Source organism: Cryptotermes secundus, unplaced genomic scaffold (assembly GCF_002891405.2).
Source record: "Cryptotermes secundus unplaced genomic scaffold, Csec_1.0 scaffold2069, whole genome shotgun sequence".
NCBI lineage: Eukaryota > Metazoa > Arthropoda > Insecta > Blattodea > Kalotermitidae > Cryptotermes > Cryptotermes secundus.
Window position 1 is genome coordinate 99,886 of NW_019734999.1, and position 14,741 is coordinate 114,626.

Genomic DNA, 14,741 nt, shown 5'->3' on the forward strand with positions numbered 1-14,741 from the left:
ACAGGCAATATGAGACATTAACAATGAATTAACAGTAGAAGAGTGAGCGGGTTGGCATAGCGGTAAGACTCTCAGACTCGTATTACGGAGGTTCTCGTTTCGACTCTCCTCCGGGACCCCGGCTATCCTGACTGAGAATTTTCATGATTTTACTCAGTCTCTCCAGACAAATGCCGGTATATTAGCTAGCATAGGCCACGATCCGCCTCCTTCCAAATCCCATCCAAGTCGTCATTCACTTATCATCCTACCATTTGACGCTATGTAGCCTCGTTAAGTGACACTTTGCTGTACAGTGAGGCAAAGTGATTGACTACTTATGCATCACACCATGGAGACGCATGGGGGAGTGGAGGTACAGCTGCACCAGTGAGTGGTCAGCTTCACGCCCAGGCCGCTTGACCCCCGGTACCCTTTGAATAGAAGGCTGGGAGGGCCCCAGAGCCTGTCTGGAAGCTGTGCAGATGAGAAAAACCTTGCTCTGCCGGGAAATGAACCAAGGCTGTCCAGCCCATAGCCTAGTTTGCTTCTGAGCTTTCCCGGCGACACGGCATGGAACAGCCGTCTCGGCGCCAACAACACACTACGACGCTAACTTGTACCTGGTAACTCTTCTCAGAACACCCAGTCGTAGGGGGGTGGAACTGGGCCCTTTCTCGACGCCGGTATATCCTTGAGGGGCCCGACAGCGTCGCGACGAAGCAGAGTACACGCGGGGCGTACCGTGAAGAAGTACAAAAGCTCCACGAAGCTCAGAAGGCTGCTGCCGAGGGTCAGCCCCACGATACCACCAAACGAGGCTGTCGGGACAGAGTACAGATACATTAATACAAAACTCTGTCCTGCAGAAAACTTACAGATTAATTAAGCCAGGGCTCTTCTACACGCGTTATACGGGCAGTATTGGGCCCCAAATTTGGTCCTGTGCACCCCGTGAGTGCACCTCTCAATTTCCCAGAATACGTTTATGCTTTCTTCCGCTTTAAGCAGGAGGACCGGGCGGGGGGGGGTTCGGAAGGGAAAAATAAGAAAAGCATTTGCTAAATATTGTGTGAGATGTCACGTGACGTCACAGATTACTTGGAAAGGTGCGGAGAGCGAGCGAGTCCGGAGAAGCGTTACGATCTAGCTAAGCGTTGGCAGAAGTGTTGTATCTTCTCGCATACAACGCCGTCCGTTTCGGAGGAACATATCGCTTCCAACTTCAGGGTTGAATAATAAACCAAGGAATAAAAATCAGCTGGCTCTGTTTGTTGCCTGTTTCATGTACGTATCTTGCTTGACTTACTGTTCAACACTGAAGATTCGGATGACACTGTGGCGTATAGGCCCGTTGCTATGCAACGACCTCGAGATTGTGGGATATACCAGGGCCGTTTCTGGGGAACGGCTCAGTAAACACGTTCCCGTTATTAGTCAGCAAATTCTTAATCATGCAGCAGTTGGACACAACAATAAACTGTTTTCTATGTGGTCCGTGCCGAGATCTTATAAGCAAGTGACAGAGTCAGTTGATTTCAGTAGCCCGTGTGGAGGCGGGGTCGAATACCTCCACCGTGACCCTGCGAGTCGTAGGAGGCGACGAAAAGGGAAGTCTCAAATGTGAGACAGTAAAATGTGGTCGCGAGTCCCAAGGGACTCAGACCCGAGAAAGACTGAGCTGACAAAGGCCAACAGCATATACAAAAGATAGACCCGTCCTCTCGTTAGAGAGGGCGCACCACAAAAACAAGACCGTAACTGCCGAAAGAGTAATAAATACACCAAGACTTACCAACTGACTGACCGTCAGTCGCAATGCGACTTTGACTTTGAGTTGAGGGTCAGTTCTGTATGAGTCTGTGAAGAGAGGATCCGAAATGCAGGTAGAGGAATAGCCATTATTGGACCCGTTACCAGGAAACGTCTAGTAACACACTGAGAACACTATACGGTGTGCTCTAGTGAACTGTAAAGTGTGGAAATTAGCGATGATGTTATAGCTACGACCTCTAAGTGGTGATTTGTGTTTCCTGTGAGGTACGAAATGAGCACTTAGATAATATTTCGATTAATTTCGGGTTTCCGCGTGTCAAGGAAGGGATTCCCATTTAACTGGTCTGGACTCTGAGGGACTGCCCGTGTCCGAACAAGCTGGAGGTTCCAGCAACTCACCTAGCAAGTCGTTCCAACTGTAGATGACGTCACGTCTGAACCGCAGTACAGACAGGTCCTTGAAGTACACGTGAAGGATGGAATGGTTCGTGATGGGTACCTCCTTGCTGTGGAAACAAAGGAGTTCATGCTGAGGCAGGCAGAGGGAGACAGAACACTGCAGTAATCAGGTGACAAGTTTAACTCACAAGAAATTTGTCTGGTCATATTCGCTCTTGAAGAAGTTTGACTCTGAGATTTCGGTGGAGTAAGTGACGTCGGTGCAGGTGGGGTGGCACTCGCATTGCATGGCGTTGTCGTTGTCGTCCAGGCCAGGAACAAAGTTGGGTGACCTCAGGTTGTTGAAGACACCTGCAGCAAGAGACAGACACTTCCATTTTTCAGTTTCGCTGGGTGTGGCGTGAGACTGAATCCACTTGGTACGTCGGCCACTAATTTCTGGATTTTCTGGATCCGGAATATCACAATAAACCTCAGAGAGGACACGCAAATTTCTGGGCCAAGAATCGAACACTAGAGCCGTAGAATGCGAGGCATTATCGCCTGTTCTCGCACTGAGACTGGCACTCTGTTAACACCTTTCACTTACGGTCCACAATGCAGGGAGCCTGACCTCCATGTGCTTACTTACGTCTGTGGTCAGCAAGGCAGGCCACGTCCGTGAGACCGCACAGTTTGGTGTCGTTACCTGAAACAGGACAAATGAGTAGTGACTTGCCACCTGGGAGTGGATCTGTAAGGTAACCCTTGAAAGAAATCACTGGTAACTTAAGAGTACGGTCATGTACAGGGCAGGATTTGAGGGGGAGTCACGAGGCCAAGAAGGGTAGAGCTATACCTCTACTCCCCCACACGTCTTCATGGCGTGGTGCTTAACTTATTACGATCCCCAGGGTTCCGACGATGTGGACAACACTACGCATTAGCGAGTTTTTGGACTTTGTCCGTAGTCTGGTATTCTACATCGTGTAGAGATTCAGGTTAGGGACCCACCACCACCCCCGACGTTAAGACGGCAGCAAATCCAGTTTCTGAAACGTCGTGTTCTTCAGCATACCGGACGATGGACAGAGTCCAAAAACCCAGGAATCCCAAACACTCAATTCTGTGTTCGTATGACCCTCACAGGAAGAGTAACCTCGCTGTGCGCCCCTGCTGGGGCCCACCTGTGGGGTAGAAGTACGGGGCACAGTGGCACAGCTTGTTCATGTGCTCCATGCGACAGTGCACCAGGCAGTTGCTGTAGGAGTAGCCGCCCGCATCGCCGCTGCTGTTGCCCAGGGACTGCTCGTCCTCGAACAGGCACTGACGCTGCTCCTTGCTGAGGGCGCGCACTTCCCGCGTGCTGTAGGTGGCCGCCGCGGACACCTGAAGGCAAGGGCACAGGCCATGTTTTCGGGAATTGCCTCTGGTTGGGGCGTCAAGTGACCATGTTCCTTGTGCCAACATTGTAACTGTACATTGCCGTCAAGCAAACGGAAAAGTTATCCCTGTAACAGGCCGTAGAGGCCCATACGGTTGTGAGACGTCGAGGCTCCCACATTTTCTACACAATTGGCTCACAGATGGCAGTGAGGTTGTCAGCCTCACGCGCCAGCCTCCCTTTACGTCCAGGAAGATTCCTGGTACTCATTTCTGTTAAGAGTTTGAGTCGACTCCAGGGCCATAGTGCGGCTGGAAGTATTAGGTCAATTAAAAAATCCGATTTCATCCAGAATCGAACCCGCGACCTTCCGGCTTGTAGCATAGTGCCTCAACCAACTACGCTACCGCGTGCCGCAACCGTTGTCTCGGTTGTATCGAAAGTGTGATCTGCATCTGTCTTCAGGAAAAGAAAGGAGAAAGGGTCCCACTCAGTAGGGCCCTTTAGACAGAGCCCTATACAACGTCTGCCTCCACTGTAGGGTACAAAATTACCCCTTTTTTCCTCCATCTCGAAGACAGACACAGTAATCCTCATAACATCTTATTCGTCTGCCCTGAAGATGGAAGTACTAGGTTGTTCCAAAACATTGGTAACAATCTTATCAGATCACACTGTCACACCCGATAAGGCAGTATTTCTCATAGTATCTTAGTCTTCTACCCTGAAGATGGAAGCACCAGGTTGCTGCAAAAAGTGGGTAAATGTCTACCAGTCTTGAGAACTCCGCACTTGCCTGAAGGAAAGCCTCCTTGCGCGGCGACAGTAGGATGCCCCTCGCGGAGATCTCTGGGTAGTCCTGGTTCGCGTGCACCAGCACCTGGATGCCGTAAAATGAGAAGAGCGCTGCGTAGTAGTCCTCCAGCCTTGGGTCTATGAGCATGCTCAGCCCGGCCAGGTAGCCCGCCCCGTTCACACGCAGAGGAACGCCGTTCCTGCGGTACAATTCGAAATGCAGTAAAACTTCCCAACAAGACCACCGACCGTTCCTCCAATACGTGGTCTTTTACAGGGTTGCTCGGTTTCCTGTGCCAATTCGCATCCCACCAACTGCTCAACATTCACGTACGGGGGAAAGCCACAAATGGAAGTAAAACAGCTGCAATGGACGTAATAGGTTTTGTATGTGTATCACTAGGTAGCAGCACAGTCCGGCTTCATCAGTCTTGGTAGCAGACACACATTCGCATGTTCAGAGGTTGGTTTCAGTAGTCAAAATGGCGAACGTGCTTGAGGAGTATACTACCTAAGAGTAGTGTCCTATTTTGATTTTTTTTTGTGGAAAAAAGGCCACAATGAAAAGGATGTTCATAAAGAATTGTTTCCTGTTTACAGTGGGAAGTGTTTGTCGCGTAAAACGGTTCACAACCTGGTGGCAAACGTTTTGCTGATGACGAAGAGGTTGCTGAGACAAGAGTAAAAAAGATTTCTTTGCAGCGGGTTTCGACTTACTGGTAAAGCGATGGGACAGGTGTACCAATGTTGGTGGAGGATATGTCGAGAAATGAATATTTTTTCCGGGTTCGAATATCACGCGTTTTACGTTTTATATCTATTTGTGACCTATTTACTGTCTCTCCCTCGCGTCATCCGGGGATGGTACAACAGGTCAGTTAGCGTCCGGCGTGCCAAGTGGACTCAGTCTTACCCCACCTCAAGGATTTAAATAAATACAGGGGGTGGTTTCTAAATAGAGGCTGGCTGGATGATAATTTTGGTAATACAGTATAGTGAACACCATATATATATGCATTGCGTAACAATCGTATTGCAGGGATTTACTGCCCCTAATATTACTTTACATGAATACTGATTTAGTAAACTACACGGCGTCACAAACCCCAGACGTATTCATTATTGTCACAGCCGTGAGAACAGCTATGCTCGCATAGGGAACAGAAATGTTTCATTTTAGGAGTTCGTTACAAAGCAGAGAGGGAAGTCGTATTTTAAATAATCTGTGGGTCGCGATTCCCATACGGCTCGTGGAAAGTAGTATTATTCAATCATTTCTAGCGCACGTTCCTTATTTAAAAAAAATAAAAGTAGGTTTACGCGATGTGTGTCAGTGAATCCCACCTCCATTAACGCCTGAACCAATTTTGATGAAGTTTGGTATGTATATCATGGCAACTGAACATATCTCAATGGCGTACTTCATAAATCTCTCCCATCAGTCTGTGTGTTTGTTTGTGTCTCCCCCTATCGTTGCTAGGCAATGGTTCGGTAAACACGTTCCGATCTCAAAGGAGAATTGTAGGAGGCGTCGTTTTCTATGAGGTCCGTGTCGTATCAAAGGAAAAATGAGAATAGTTCTTCCCAGAAGTTCTTGTTTTACAAATGAATTAAGTATAAATATGCGTTACATTGAAATCATGCACCTAAACGCCTACGCCATCCAACCCACGTCTGTTTGCGGCCCCCGAAATTATAGAACTTATCACACAAGCTGCCGATGTCCATTAACTTTTGTCACCCCTGATAAATATTACAAGTGTATCTGATAGCTTCTGTGCATGGCCAGAAACGTGCCAATGTAAAGTCTGTGCCTTGTCTGTCATAAGGAAAGAACTCTCACTTGCCGTTCGGAGCTCCGGGCGGGTGATAGTTGAATGAGCAACAGTAGCCGGCATCCGTCTTGTGCATGGTGAAGAGGTCACTGCAGGACGTCACCTCGCCTCGCCACTTACACTTTATCAGTAGGCTGGAGCAAGGCTGGGTCAGCTGGCAACAGAACATTACATGTACAGTGCGATTATTCTAGGCCCGGCCTGCGTAAACTGAATGCGCAGAGAATTTCTTCGTGTTTACTTACACTTACCCGCATCATGAGGGACTCCATGTCGTAGCTGCGGTTCCTCAGCACCGCGTGTATGTGCTCCAGGTCCATCTGGAACATGTCCACCCCCTCCGGCTGGATTATCTCTGCCATCTGCGACACAAAGGCCCAGTACTCCTTCTCGGTCAGAATTTTGGTGAACCTATCATGTAGAAAAGGTAACAGTAAAGATTGCAGGTTTTCAAGCCAGAGAAGATTCATGTTGTGCTCTTCCGAGTAAACAGCGGGAAGATTTGAGGTTATGACGGCGTTGAGGATTCTTATTGTGTTCCTCTGGGTAAAGAGCGATCCTTACAGTCGTTTCTATGAACATTCCACACAAACCCTGCCTCGGGTATTCGTCATTACTTCTCGGTCACAGTTTAGGCCGCGACAAACCTGAGGAAGTGGGATTCGAGCAGAACTCTACTGAGACACCGTCTCCTTCCGCCAACTGTAACATCTACTGCCCGGGGCTGGTACAGTAAGTCCTATAGTGGCCAAAGTACCAAGTGGACTCAATCTCATCCCACCCAACAAAATAAAATAAAAACAAATTACCGAGAGGCAAACAATATGATGCAAGTGACGAAGCAAAGAAACGCAGAACTTACTCCTCTCTGTACAGCGCCACTGCGGCCGAGAGGTGAACCTTGTTCACTTGACACACGGTGACCGCTGGGAAGGGGATGTTCCAGATGGGGAAGTGTGTGCTCTCGACACTGGTGATGGTGGGGGAAGTGCTGTACTGTGTCCACACCTTGTTGATAAGTATAGTCGCTCCAGCCAGTCCAATGGTGCACATGAATGTCCAAAGGGTCCTGCGGGCAAACGTATCTGAACTGCGGTTGCTGCTATACTGAGGCCACAGAAAGAAGACCCACTGACATCCCCCTCCAGCTGTTACACTATCCCCTCCAATGCGCTTCCATGTATTCTCCTACTGTTCTCTAGCCCTGTTGTTCATAGGAATAAGTTGGGGGAGAGGTACAAGCGCCGGTGGGGTGACGGAAGTACAAACAAGGCATATGCCCCCCTATCTGGAGTTTGTAAAAGATCAAAATGGAAAAAGAAGAATATATATTTAATAACAAATATTGAAAGTATTAACGAATAATTTTGTATCCAAATAATCCAGGGCGATCAACAAAAAAAGAAGGCTTAATATGAGTTTGTAACAAAATTTTATGGCTTCCCCTACCTCGGGGAGAAGAGCCCTGGGGATAACTGTGGCTGGAGGTCAACAGAACATGAGCCAGAGAAGGGGAAGCCTCTGGCATTGTTATCCCCACCATTCACGGGACTCCATTCCACGGCCTCAATATAGCAACGAAAAACAGATAGAAATGCCAAAGCTAAAAGATGAACTTTTCTAACTCTTCGTTATGAATGCGCGAAACAATGGCTCCGTATCTGTCATTTAGCTCAAAGATGGGTCACTGATGAGCTCTGGGTAGCACGGTGATAATCTGTATATGGTCTGAATGACTGTGACAAAATCTTGGACGATCAGCTGAGTCAATATGGATGACATCCTGTCCCTGCCATCAGCACTGACTGCGTATTTCATAAGAGTTTATGACCTCTGCTCCGTCGGTATAGACAATTGTTGACTAACGTCGTTTCCGAGACGTGGCTGTCTGTTATGTCCGGACACGTTTCTTAGACATTTTGAAGTTGGCATTTAGATCGCGCTAGTGTCATCAACATACGCCATGCTCTTCTTTCTTAATCCCGTATTCGGAGTCTGGCCGTAACATAACTCGATACAGTACTTAACAAATACAGAACAAATGTTTCAAGCTCTTTTAAATAAGGATTTGTCGTGATAATGGCGACGGTTGACGACGGAGAGACTACTATTGACAGATCCACCTATTGGCAGATTAGTAGTACCTACAACCAGTGTGTATATCGTTCTATGGGTGCCCTAATATCACACAGCATTGTAAGATTTTATTATATACAGATTATACACCAGTCCTTCACGAGAAGTTTAATCGCTCAAGGCAGTCACACAACTCCCAGCACTACGCTAAAGAAGGTCCAAAGTTAAGGTGAGACAAGGACAGCAGCGCCGTAGTGTCGTTCAAATGTAACTAGCTGCAAGTGGACCCACCGCTCGATCCAATGCCTTCTTTCCTCCGTGATATACTTGAGGCCGTGGAACGATGTAGCCTTGCAAAAGTCTATGAGGTACTTCTTGACAGAACATGAGCACTTTCCGGTAACCTTTCCTTGTTTCGATTCCATGGCAGGCCTCACCCAGCGCAGCAAAGTAACCTCAGGCTGCCGCTGAAGCATCCGGTTCTGCGACAAACAATATTGTTTGTTTAACGACTCTATTTCAAATATAATATTCAGTTACAGATATAATAACAGGATATCGGACTCCATGACACACACCAGCATTTAATGATGGATGGGTTATTGTGAATGACGGAAGAGAACACGTGATATTTGATTCGAGAGACTGGGGAAAAACATGAGTGATGATATTCAAAGTAGACGTTAAAAAGTTGTTAATTTCTGTGACATTAAAGAAGCGATCGCCACAGAATACATAACCTTTAAGTAGGTATTTAAATCAGCGTGTTATTGAATTTTCAGTTAAATCAAAAACTGTTATCGTTTATAAGTAATAAAGACTGAGTTGTCCTGGGATGTTTTGTTTTCCTACAAAACACGTCACAAGTCAGCTACTTAACCCTGTCTTGAGCCAAATGAATCCAGCCCACGCCCAATGTCTGTGAGACTACAAATTCCCAAACCTCATCTAGAGACTCCGTTGTTTATGTCTTTCCAAAAAGAATCCGGCCAGATTCTCGAACATCTGGGACAGATCACCGTATAGATCGTTAAAAATAAACCTACGTTTCGGAGGAACATGTCGCCTACATCTTCAGGGTCGAAAAATAATCCAAGCAAGAGAGACGCAAGAAGCAGGTGATCAATAACCATAGCCACCCATCGCAATCCCAAAGCTGTAGGACCATCCCTTGTCGGATGTCCACGACCGATTATCCAGTATCGAAATGATAACACATAAATCAAAACACCCAATGAAGGTGACCTTGCAACTTATTAATACCATTTCAAATGTCTTCACTTCAGGGCAGTTGTTCCACAGAGCTCTGCGTAATATCAGCGGTCAGGGTTCCAATGGCTTGATCTCTGAGCACCGGTCGACCAGCGCAGTAACCAATTGCAGTAGTCAGTTGTCAACTGCATGTGCTCCAATCCCTGTGACAAGAAAAAAGTTGCCATTATAGGAAACGTTCGGGGGCAAGAGTGGCGTATGTTACAGCGATGAATAAAAGTTCCTGAGGTCACGGATTCAGCAGGTTACTCCAGCAGCTGAGTCAGTTTCAATTTCGAGTATTTAAAACACAATTTTATATTTTTTGTAGTCGGACGTAGGCGTCGGGCGAGTGGCAGTCCTGCTTCAGATAGATCACGTGTTCGGATCTCAACAAAGAGACTTGACTATCTTGACTAATATTGTTCGTGGCTTTCCTCAGTATCTCCAGGCAAATCCTGGGATAGTGTCCAAGTTAGAAGGGTAACGAATTGTCGAGCATTAACAAGTTGCATGGACATTCGCTTCAAGCCTACTTATTATTATTATTAGGAGGGGGTGGGTTACTCTATGCACTGCGACCATTTATTGGTCTATTGTGGGTCCCCCTTTAATTATTCTAACTAGTCGCCATGCCCTTCCAGTACTGGTGCTCGCTATCAGCCCCTTTCTGCCAGTGAGGTCGGCCCTCTCCGGTAGCGGTCCCTGATAATTCCCTCATGTCTCCTAGAGACATGAGGATCTTTTACGTGCCGTAAAGCTACGACACGGGACACACGGCTTAAAGTTCCTCCCGGAGGACTTGTTCCCTGAATTTATCCGCCCTTAAAAATTCCACCCGCGTACCTTGAGTCGTGAGATGGGAACGTTACCCCTAGACTACGCTGGCCTCTTTCAAGCCTACTTAAGACATGCCAATGAGGCTTAGTCCATTCTTGTTCCAACTCCCAACGTCTGGCGAGCAATCACATAAATCGATTTGAAAAATTATATAAATTGAATAGCAATAATGTGATTGAATAATGATACATGTCATGGACGTGGTTCGTGCATTATCTACACGAAATAAAGAGTCATACTTCAAGCATATGAAATATATATAAGAACGTGCATTTAAAATGTTAATTTGGTAATTCCTGCTACATTAAACTGAAACTGTTAGAGAAATGAAGGCCTGGTAGCTTATGTTACCATAGTAACACTGCTGTAACTCATACACATTAACAACTCATCATCAAAGATAATTTTAATGAATGAATTTAGGTGAATTTGGGATATCTCACTTGGTACAGCAATGGGGTACGGACTAAATGGGCGGAGTTCGATTCGCGGGGAGGACAAGGGATTTTTTCTATCCTCCAAAGCGTCCAGACTGGCTCTAAGGCCCACTCGGCCTCCTATGTTTCTTCGCGGAGTAAAGCGGCCAGGGCATGAAGCTAACCACTCACCTCCCAAGTTGTGCTGAAGTCAAGAATGATGGAGCTATACCTCGACTCCCCTATACTTCATTAATAGCAAGGACAACTTGACCTTTACTTGCAGCGTTAACAATTCTGTTAGATTCGCCCAAGCCTGTTCACTTGTTTCCAATAGAGAAACACTTTCGGAAAATTTGTATTGAGACTCTAACATGCGCCTGAGCTACATCTACAGCCTCTGCTCGAAACATATTTGGTACCATAAATATTTACTAACTTACGAAACGAAATGAAGAGTGGAGACGCATGGGAAAATCCTCATATAAACTGGTCGTTGTTTTTATTGGGACATGGCGGTAAGACTCCCTGATATCTTCTTTATTGGCGCTACAACCCTGCGTATTCTTTCATAACCTGTACTCTTCTCCAAGTGTAATTAGAATGATTAAGTCAAGAAGGATGAGGTAGGCAGGACATGTAGCAGGAATGGGGGAGAAGAGGAATACATATAGGATATTGGTGGGAAAGCCATAAGGAAAGAGACCACTAGGAAGACCAAGGCGTAGGTGGGTGGACAATATTAAAATGGATCTTAGAGAGATAGGATGGGATGGTATGGATTGAATTGATCTGGCTCAGGATAGGGACCAGTGGAGGGCTCTTGTTAACACGGTAATGAACCTTCGGGTTCCATAAAATGGTGGGAAATTCTTGAGTAGCTGCAGAATTTGCGGCTCAAGAAGGGCTCAGCTCCATAACTATGTAAGTAACAACCCTGTGTGGGCCTTGCCCTGCTTCGTGAGGTTCTGCATAGGGCCTCATACAACAAAGATTCTAACATCTCTCTCCACGCTATCCAACCCTCCTTGTGTCCTCAGGATTGTGTAAAGTTAGCTTCCTACACTGAGATGTCTTGCTTCATCTGGTTCGGTGCTCCCCAGTCTGACAGCCTTCACTATTTCGGAGGGTATTATGTACACACGTTGTATAGCTCGACATCCCTAAGTATCTAAGTTCGATTCCCGATGAGGTCATTGGATTTTTTTTCAATTCACCTAATCCTTCCAGTCGCACTATATCCCCGGGGTCGACTCAGCCTCTAACAGAAATGAGTACCAGGAATATTCTTGAAGGTAAAAGGGGCCGGCGCGTAAGGCTGACAACCTCACTACCATCTGTGAGCAGATTAACTAGAAAATGTGGGAGCCTCGACGTCTCACAACCCTATGGGCCTCCACGGCCTGTTGCAGGGATAGCTTTACTTTACTTTCTTCTCAAACTTACTCGGGTTGCTCACTTCCTTTCGTGACAGTCCAGCTCTCTGCCCCTATGTACTCTAAGTCCCGGTAATCGAACCACGATTTCCCGGTCATCCAACCAGCAGCCTAGTCACAAAACCAACAATATACACTTTGAAATTGATGGTTTATGTTATTATGTCCCTTGGTTATCATTCTGGCAATGGGATGTCGTCTCAGTTCTGTTCGAGATAGCTGTTATCTGCTGAACTTTGACCTCACAAAGATAAGGTCTGTTTAGGGTTACCACAAAAGGGCAATTTTCCAACACAACTCGCCCGATGGGGTGTCCAAATATTTCTAATGAACTGTTTACACTTTTACTTATGAGTACCCACGCACACAGCTGTTACGAGTTTTACGGATAGCCTAGTGCTGACGTTAAGCATGTGTGGAGCCACACCACCACCTCTAATACGTCCTCATGGCGTGGTGCTTAATTATTTAATTAATCAGTTATTTCATTAAACACTCGGTGGATTTTTGGAAGAAAATGAATATTGAAAAAGGAGGAAATGTATAAAATTTTAATATAAAAAATTAAAATCATTTGAAATGTTCTACCCTGAATATCCTAGGAATGTAAGAAACATGGTCCTTAACGGTTTGAGACGTCAGTCGGTCTTCAAGCAAAATTCGTTGTCAGTCCCTTTTTTTTTGGAGAACTGGTTGTTACCCCTTGGGAATACAATCTTCGCAACGCGCATGATTTTCAGAATAAAGACACAAAATCTGCCTCAACAACATGAACCGACTGCGCTGCGTAATGGAAACTCCGTGTGTTTCTTGTGATGTAGAACTTCATTTATAAGAAGCGCCTTTACGTAAATTTCATGCTTCAAATTGCTAAATGCCTTGATGTGGTTCAGCACTGCAACACTTTTGCTGGCCGATTCCCAACAAAATTTCAGGGGTCACGCATTCCCGGAGCCCCCCCCCCCACTCTCCACGCCGGCAGTGCTTGATCGGGTTGCTTCTGCTACGGCGCCTGACAGTGCCCCAGATCGCCGGAGAAGAAGCAGTTGCATAGGCACAGGGGCACGAGGCGCGCTGCTGTCGGACGGAAGTTGCTGTAAGTACACGAACTGCGACCAGGGGTAGAAATGGCTTTTCAAAACTAGACAGACGCACACGTTCAGAACTGGACAGACATTCCGGTTCAGAACTAGGTAGTTGCTCCAGTTCAGAAGTAGGTAGACGCTCCTGTTCAGAACTAGGTAGGTGCTCCAGTTCAGAACTAGGCAGAGGATCCGTTTCAGAACCAGGTAGGTGCCCCAGTTCAGAACTAGGCAGAGGATCCGTTTCAGAACTAGGTAGGTGCTCCAGTTCAGAACTAGGCAGAGGCTCCATTTCAGAACTAGGTAGGTGCTTCAGTTCAGAATTAGGCAGAGGCTCCTGTTCAGAACTGGGTAGGTGCTCCAGTTCAGAAGTAGGTAGAGGCTCCTGTTCAGAACTAGGTAGGTGCTCCAGTTCAGAAGTAGGTAGACGCTCCTGTTCAGAACTAGGTAGGTGCTCCAGTTCAGAACTAGGCAGAGGATCCGTTTAAGAACCAGGTAGGTGCTCCAGTTCAGAACTAGGCAGAGGATCCGTTTCAGAACTAGGTAGGTGCTCCAGTTCAGAACTAGGTAGGTGCTCCAGTTCAGAACTAGGTAGGTGCTCCAGTTCAGAACTAGGTAGGTGCTCCAGTTCAGAACTAGGCAGAGGATACGTTTCAGAACTAGGTAGATGCTCCAGTTCAGAACTAGGCAGACACTCCAGTTCAGAAGCGAGTGGAGGCCTTCTCAAGGTAGGTACAGCTCCAGTTAGTGAGAAATCGGAACGACTCTGAAGAAGGATGTGGAACCGATGCAGAGGAAGGCGGTTGTAGTCCGTTTTATGTATCTCGACATGGGTCGGGAAGGACTGACGAAAATTACGAAAGACCTCTATAAGTTTCTGAGCTTTCACGTCGAGTCAATCCAACGAAACCTCTGGCGAGCGACCGTGCGACAGTGCAGTTAGTATCCAACATATCGGAGACTGTGCCCACCATCACACCAAACCTTTTCAACCTGAAGGTGGAGACAGCAGCTTCATACGACACAGTGGCGAGCCTACCAACCTCAGAAGGCTATGTGACCTTCACAGTCGCCGCCATGATGACTTGATCTCGATGGGTATGACCCCTAGGCGAAACGAGGGTCTACTTGACGGGTCCCGACAGGATTTCTTCCAGGATGGCGGTGGGGGGGTGGGGTGCAGTCAAAGAATTTGCTTATACACTTAAATTTACGAATAATATTATATTTCAGCATCCCGTTGCATTGAGGCATTATCTTCGTTATTAAAGCACCCGTCTTTTTTTATTGCTAGTGGGGTGGGACTAAGTCCCTGTACTGCGGCCACTTCTGGCCTATTGTACCAGCCCCAGATGATAGGTGAGGGTGATTGTGGAGCAATTGGTGGAATGAAGATTGGCAGGGGAAACCGAAGTACTCTGAGAAAACCTGCCCCAGCGCCACTTTGTCCACCACAAATCCCACTTGACCAGACACGGGATCGAACCCGGGCC

At 46.9% G+C, this 14,741-nt stretch overlaps 2 protein-coding genes across 2 annotated transcripts in view; one reads left to right on the forward strand and one right to left on the reverse strand.

Moving 5' to 3' along the window:
* Window positions 1-602: 602 nt before the first annotated feature.
* On the reverse strand, window positions 603-12,327 carry LOC111869213 (sodium channel protein Nach). The gene is made up of 12 exons (XM_033753341.1): window positions 12,177-12,327; window positions 9,487-9,638; window positions 8,515-8,705; window positions 7,010-7,216; window positions 6,393-6,558; window positions 6,156-6,301; window positions 4,314-4,512; window positions 3,321-3,522; window positions 2,786-2,842; window positions 2,343-2,505; window positions 2,155-2,261; window positions 603-800 (listed from the first exon to the last, which is right to left on the reverse strand). Exons 2-12 carry the CDS (start codon window positions 9,487-9,489, stop codon window positions 616-618), a joined length of 1,626 nt encoding a protein of 541 aa, XP_033609232.1. The 5' UTR covers window positions 9,490-9,638; window positions 12,177-12,327; the 3' UTR covers window positions 603-615.
* An 829-nt stretch (window positions 12,328-13,156) lies between these two features.
* Window positions 13,157-14,741, forward strand: part of LOC111869219 (dipeptidyl peptidase 1) — an 11,882-nt gene continuing 10,297 nt past the window's right edge. The window contains exon 1 of the mRNA XM_023860557.2: window positions 13,157-13,262. The gene's annotated coding sequence lies outside the window, so the exon portion shown is untranslated. The remainder of the gene's footprint in view (window positions 13,263-14,741) is intronic.

Bases quoted from the DNA above. Each gene is read 5' to 3' on its own strand.
- LOC111869213 (XM_033753341.1), bottom strand. The intron at 6,302-6,392 runs GTAAGTAAACAC...TTCTGTTGCCAG, and splicing joins CCCTCATGATGCGGGTAAGT to CTGACCCAGCCTTGCTCCAG. The intron at 2,262-2,342 runs GTGAGTTAAACT...TTGTTTCCACAG, and splicing joins TATGACCAGACAAATTTCTT to CAAGGAGGTACCCATCACGA.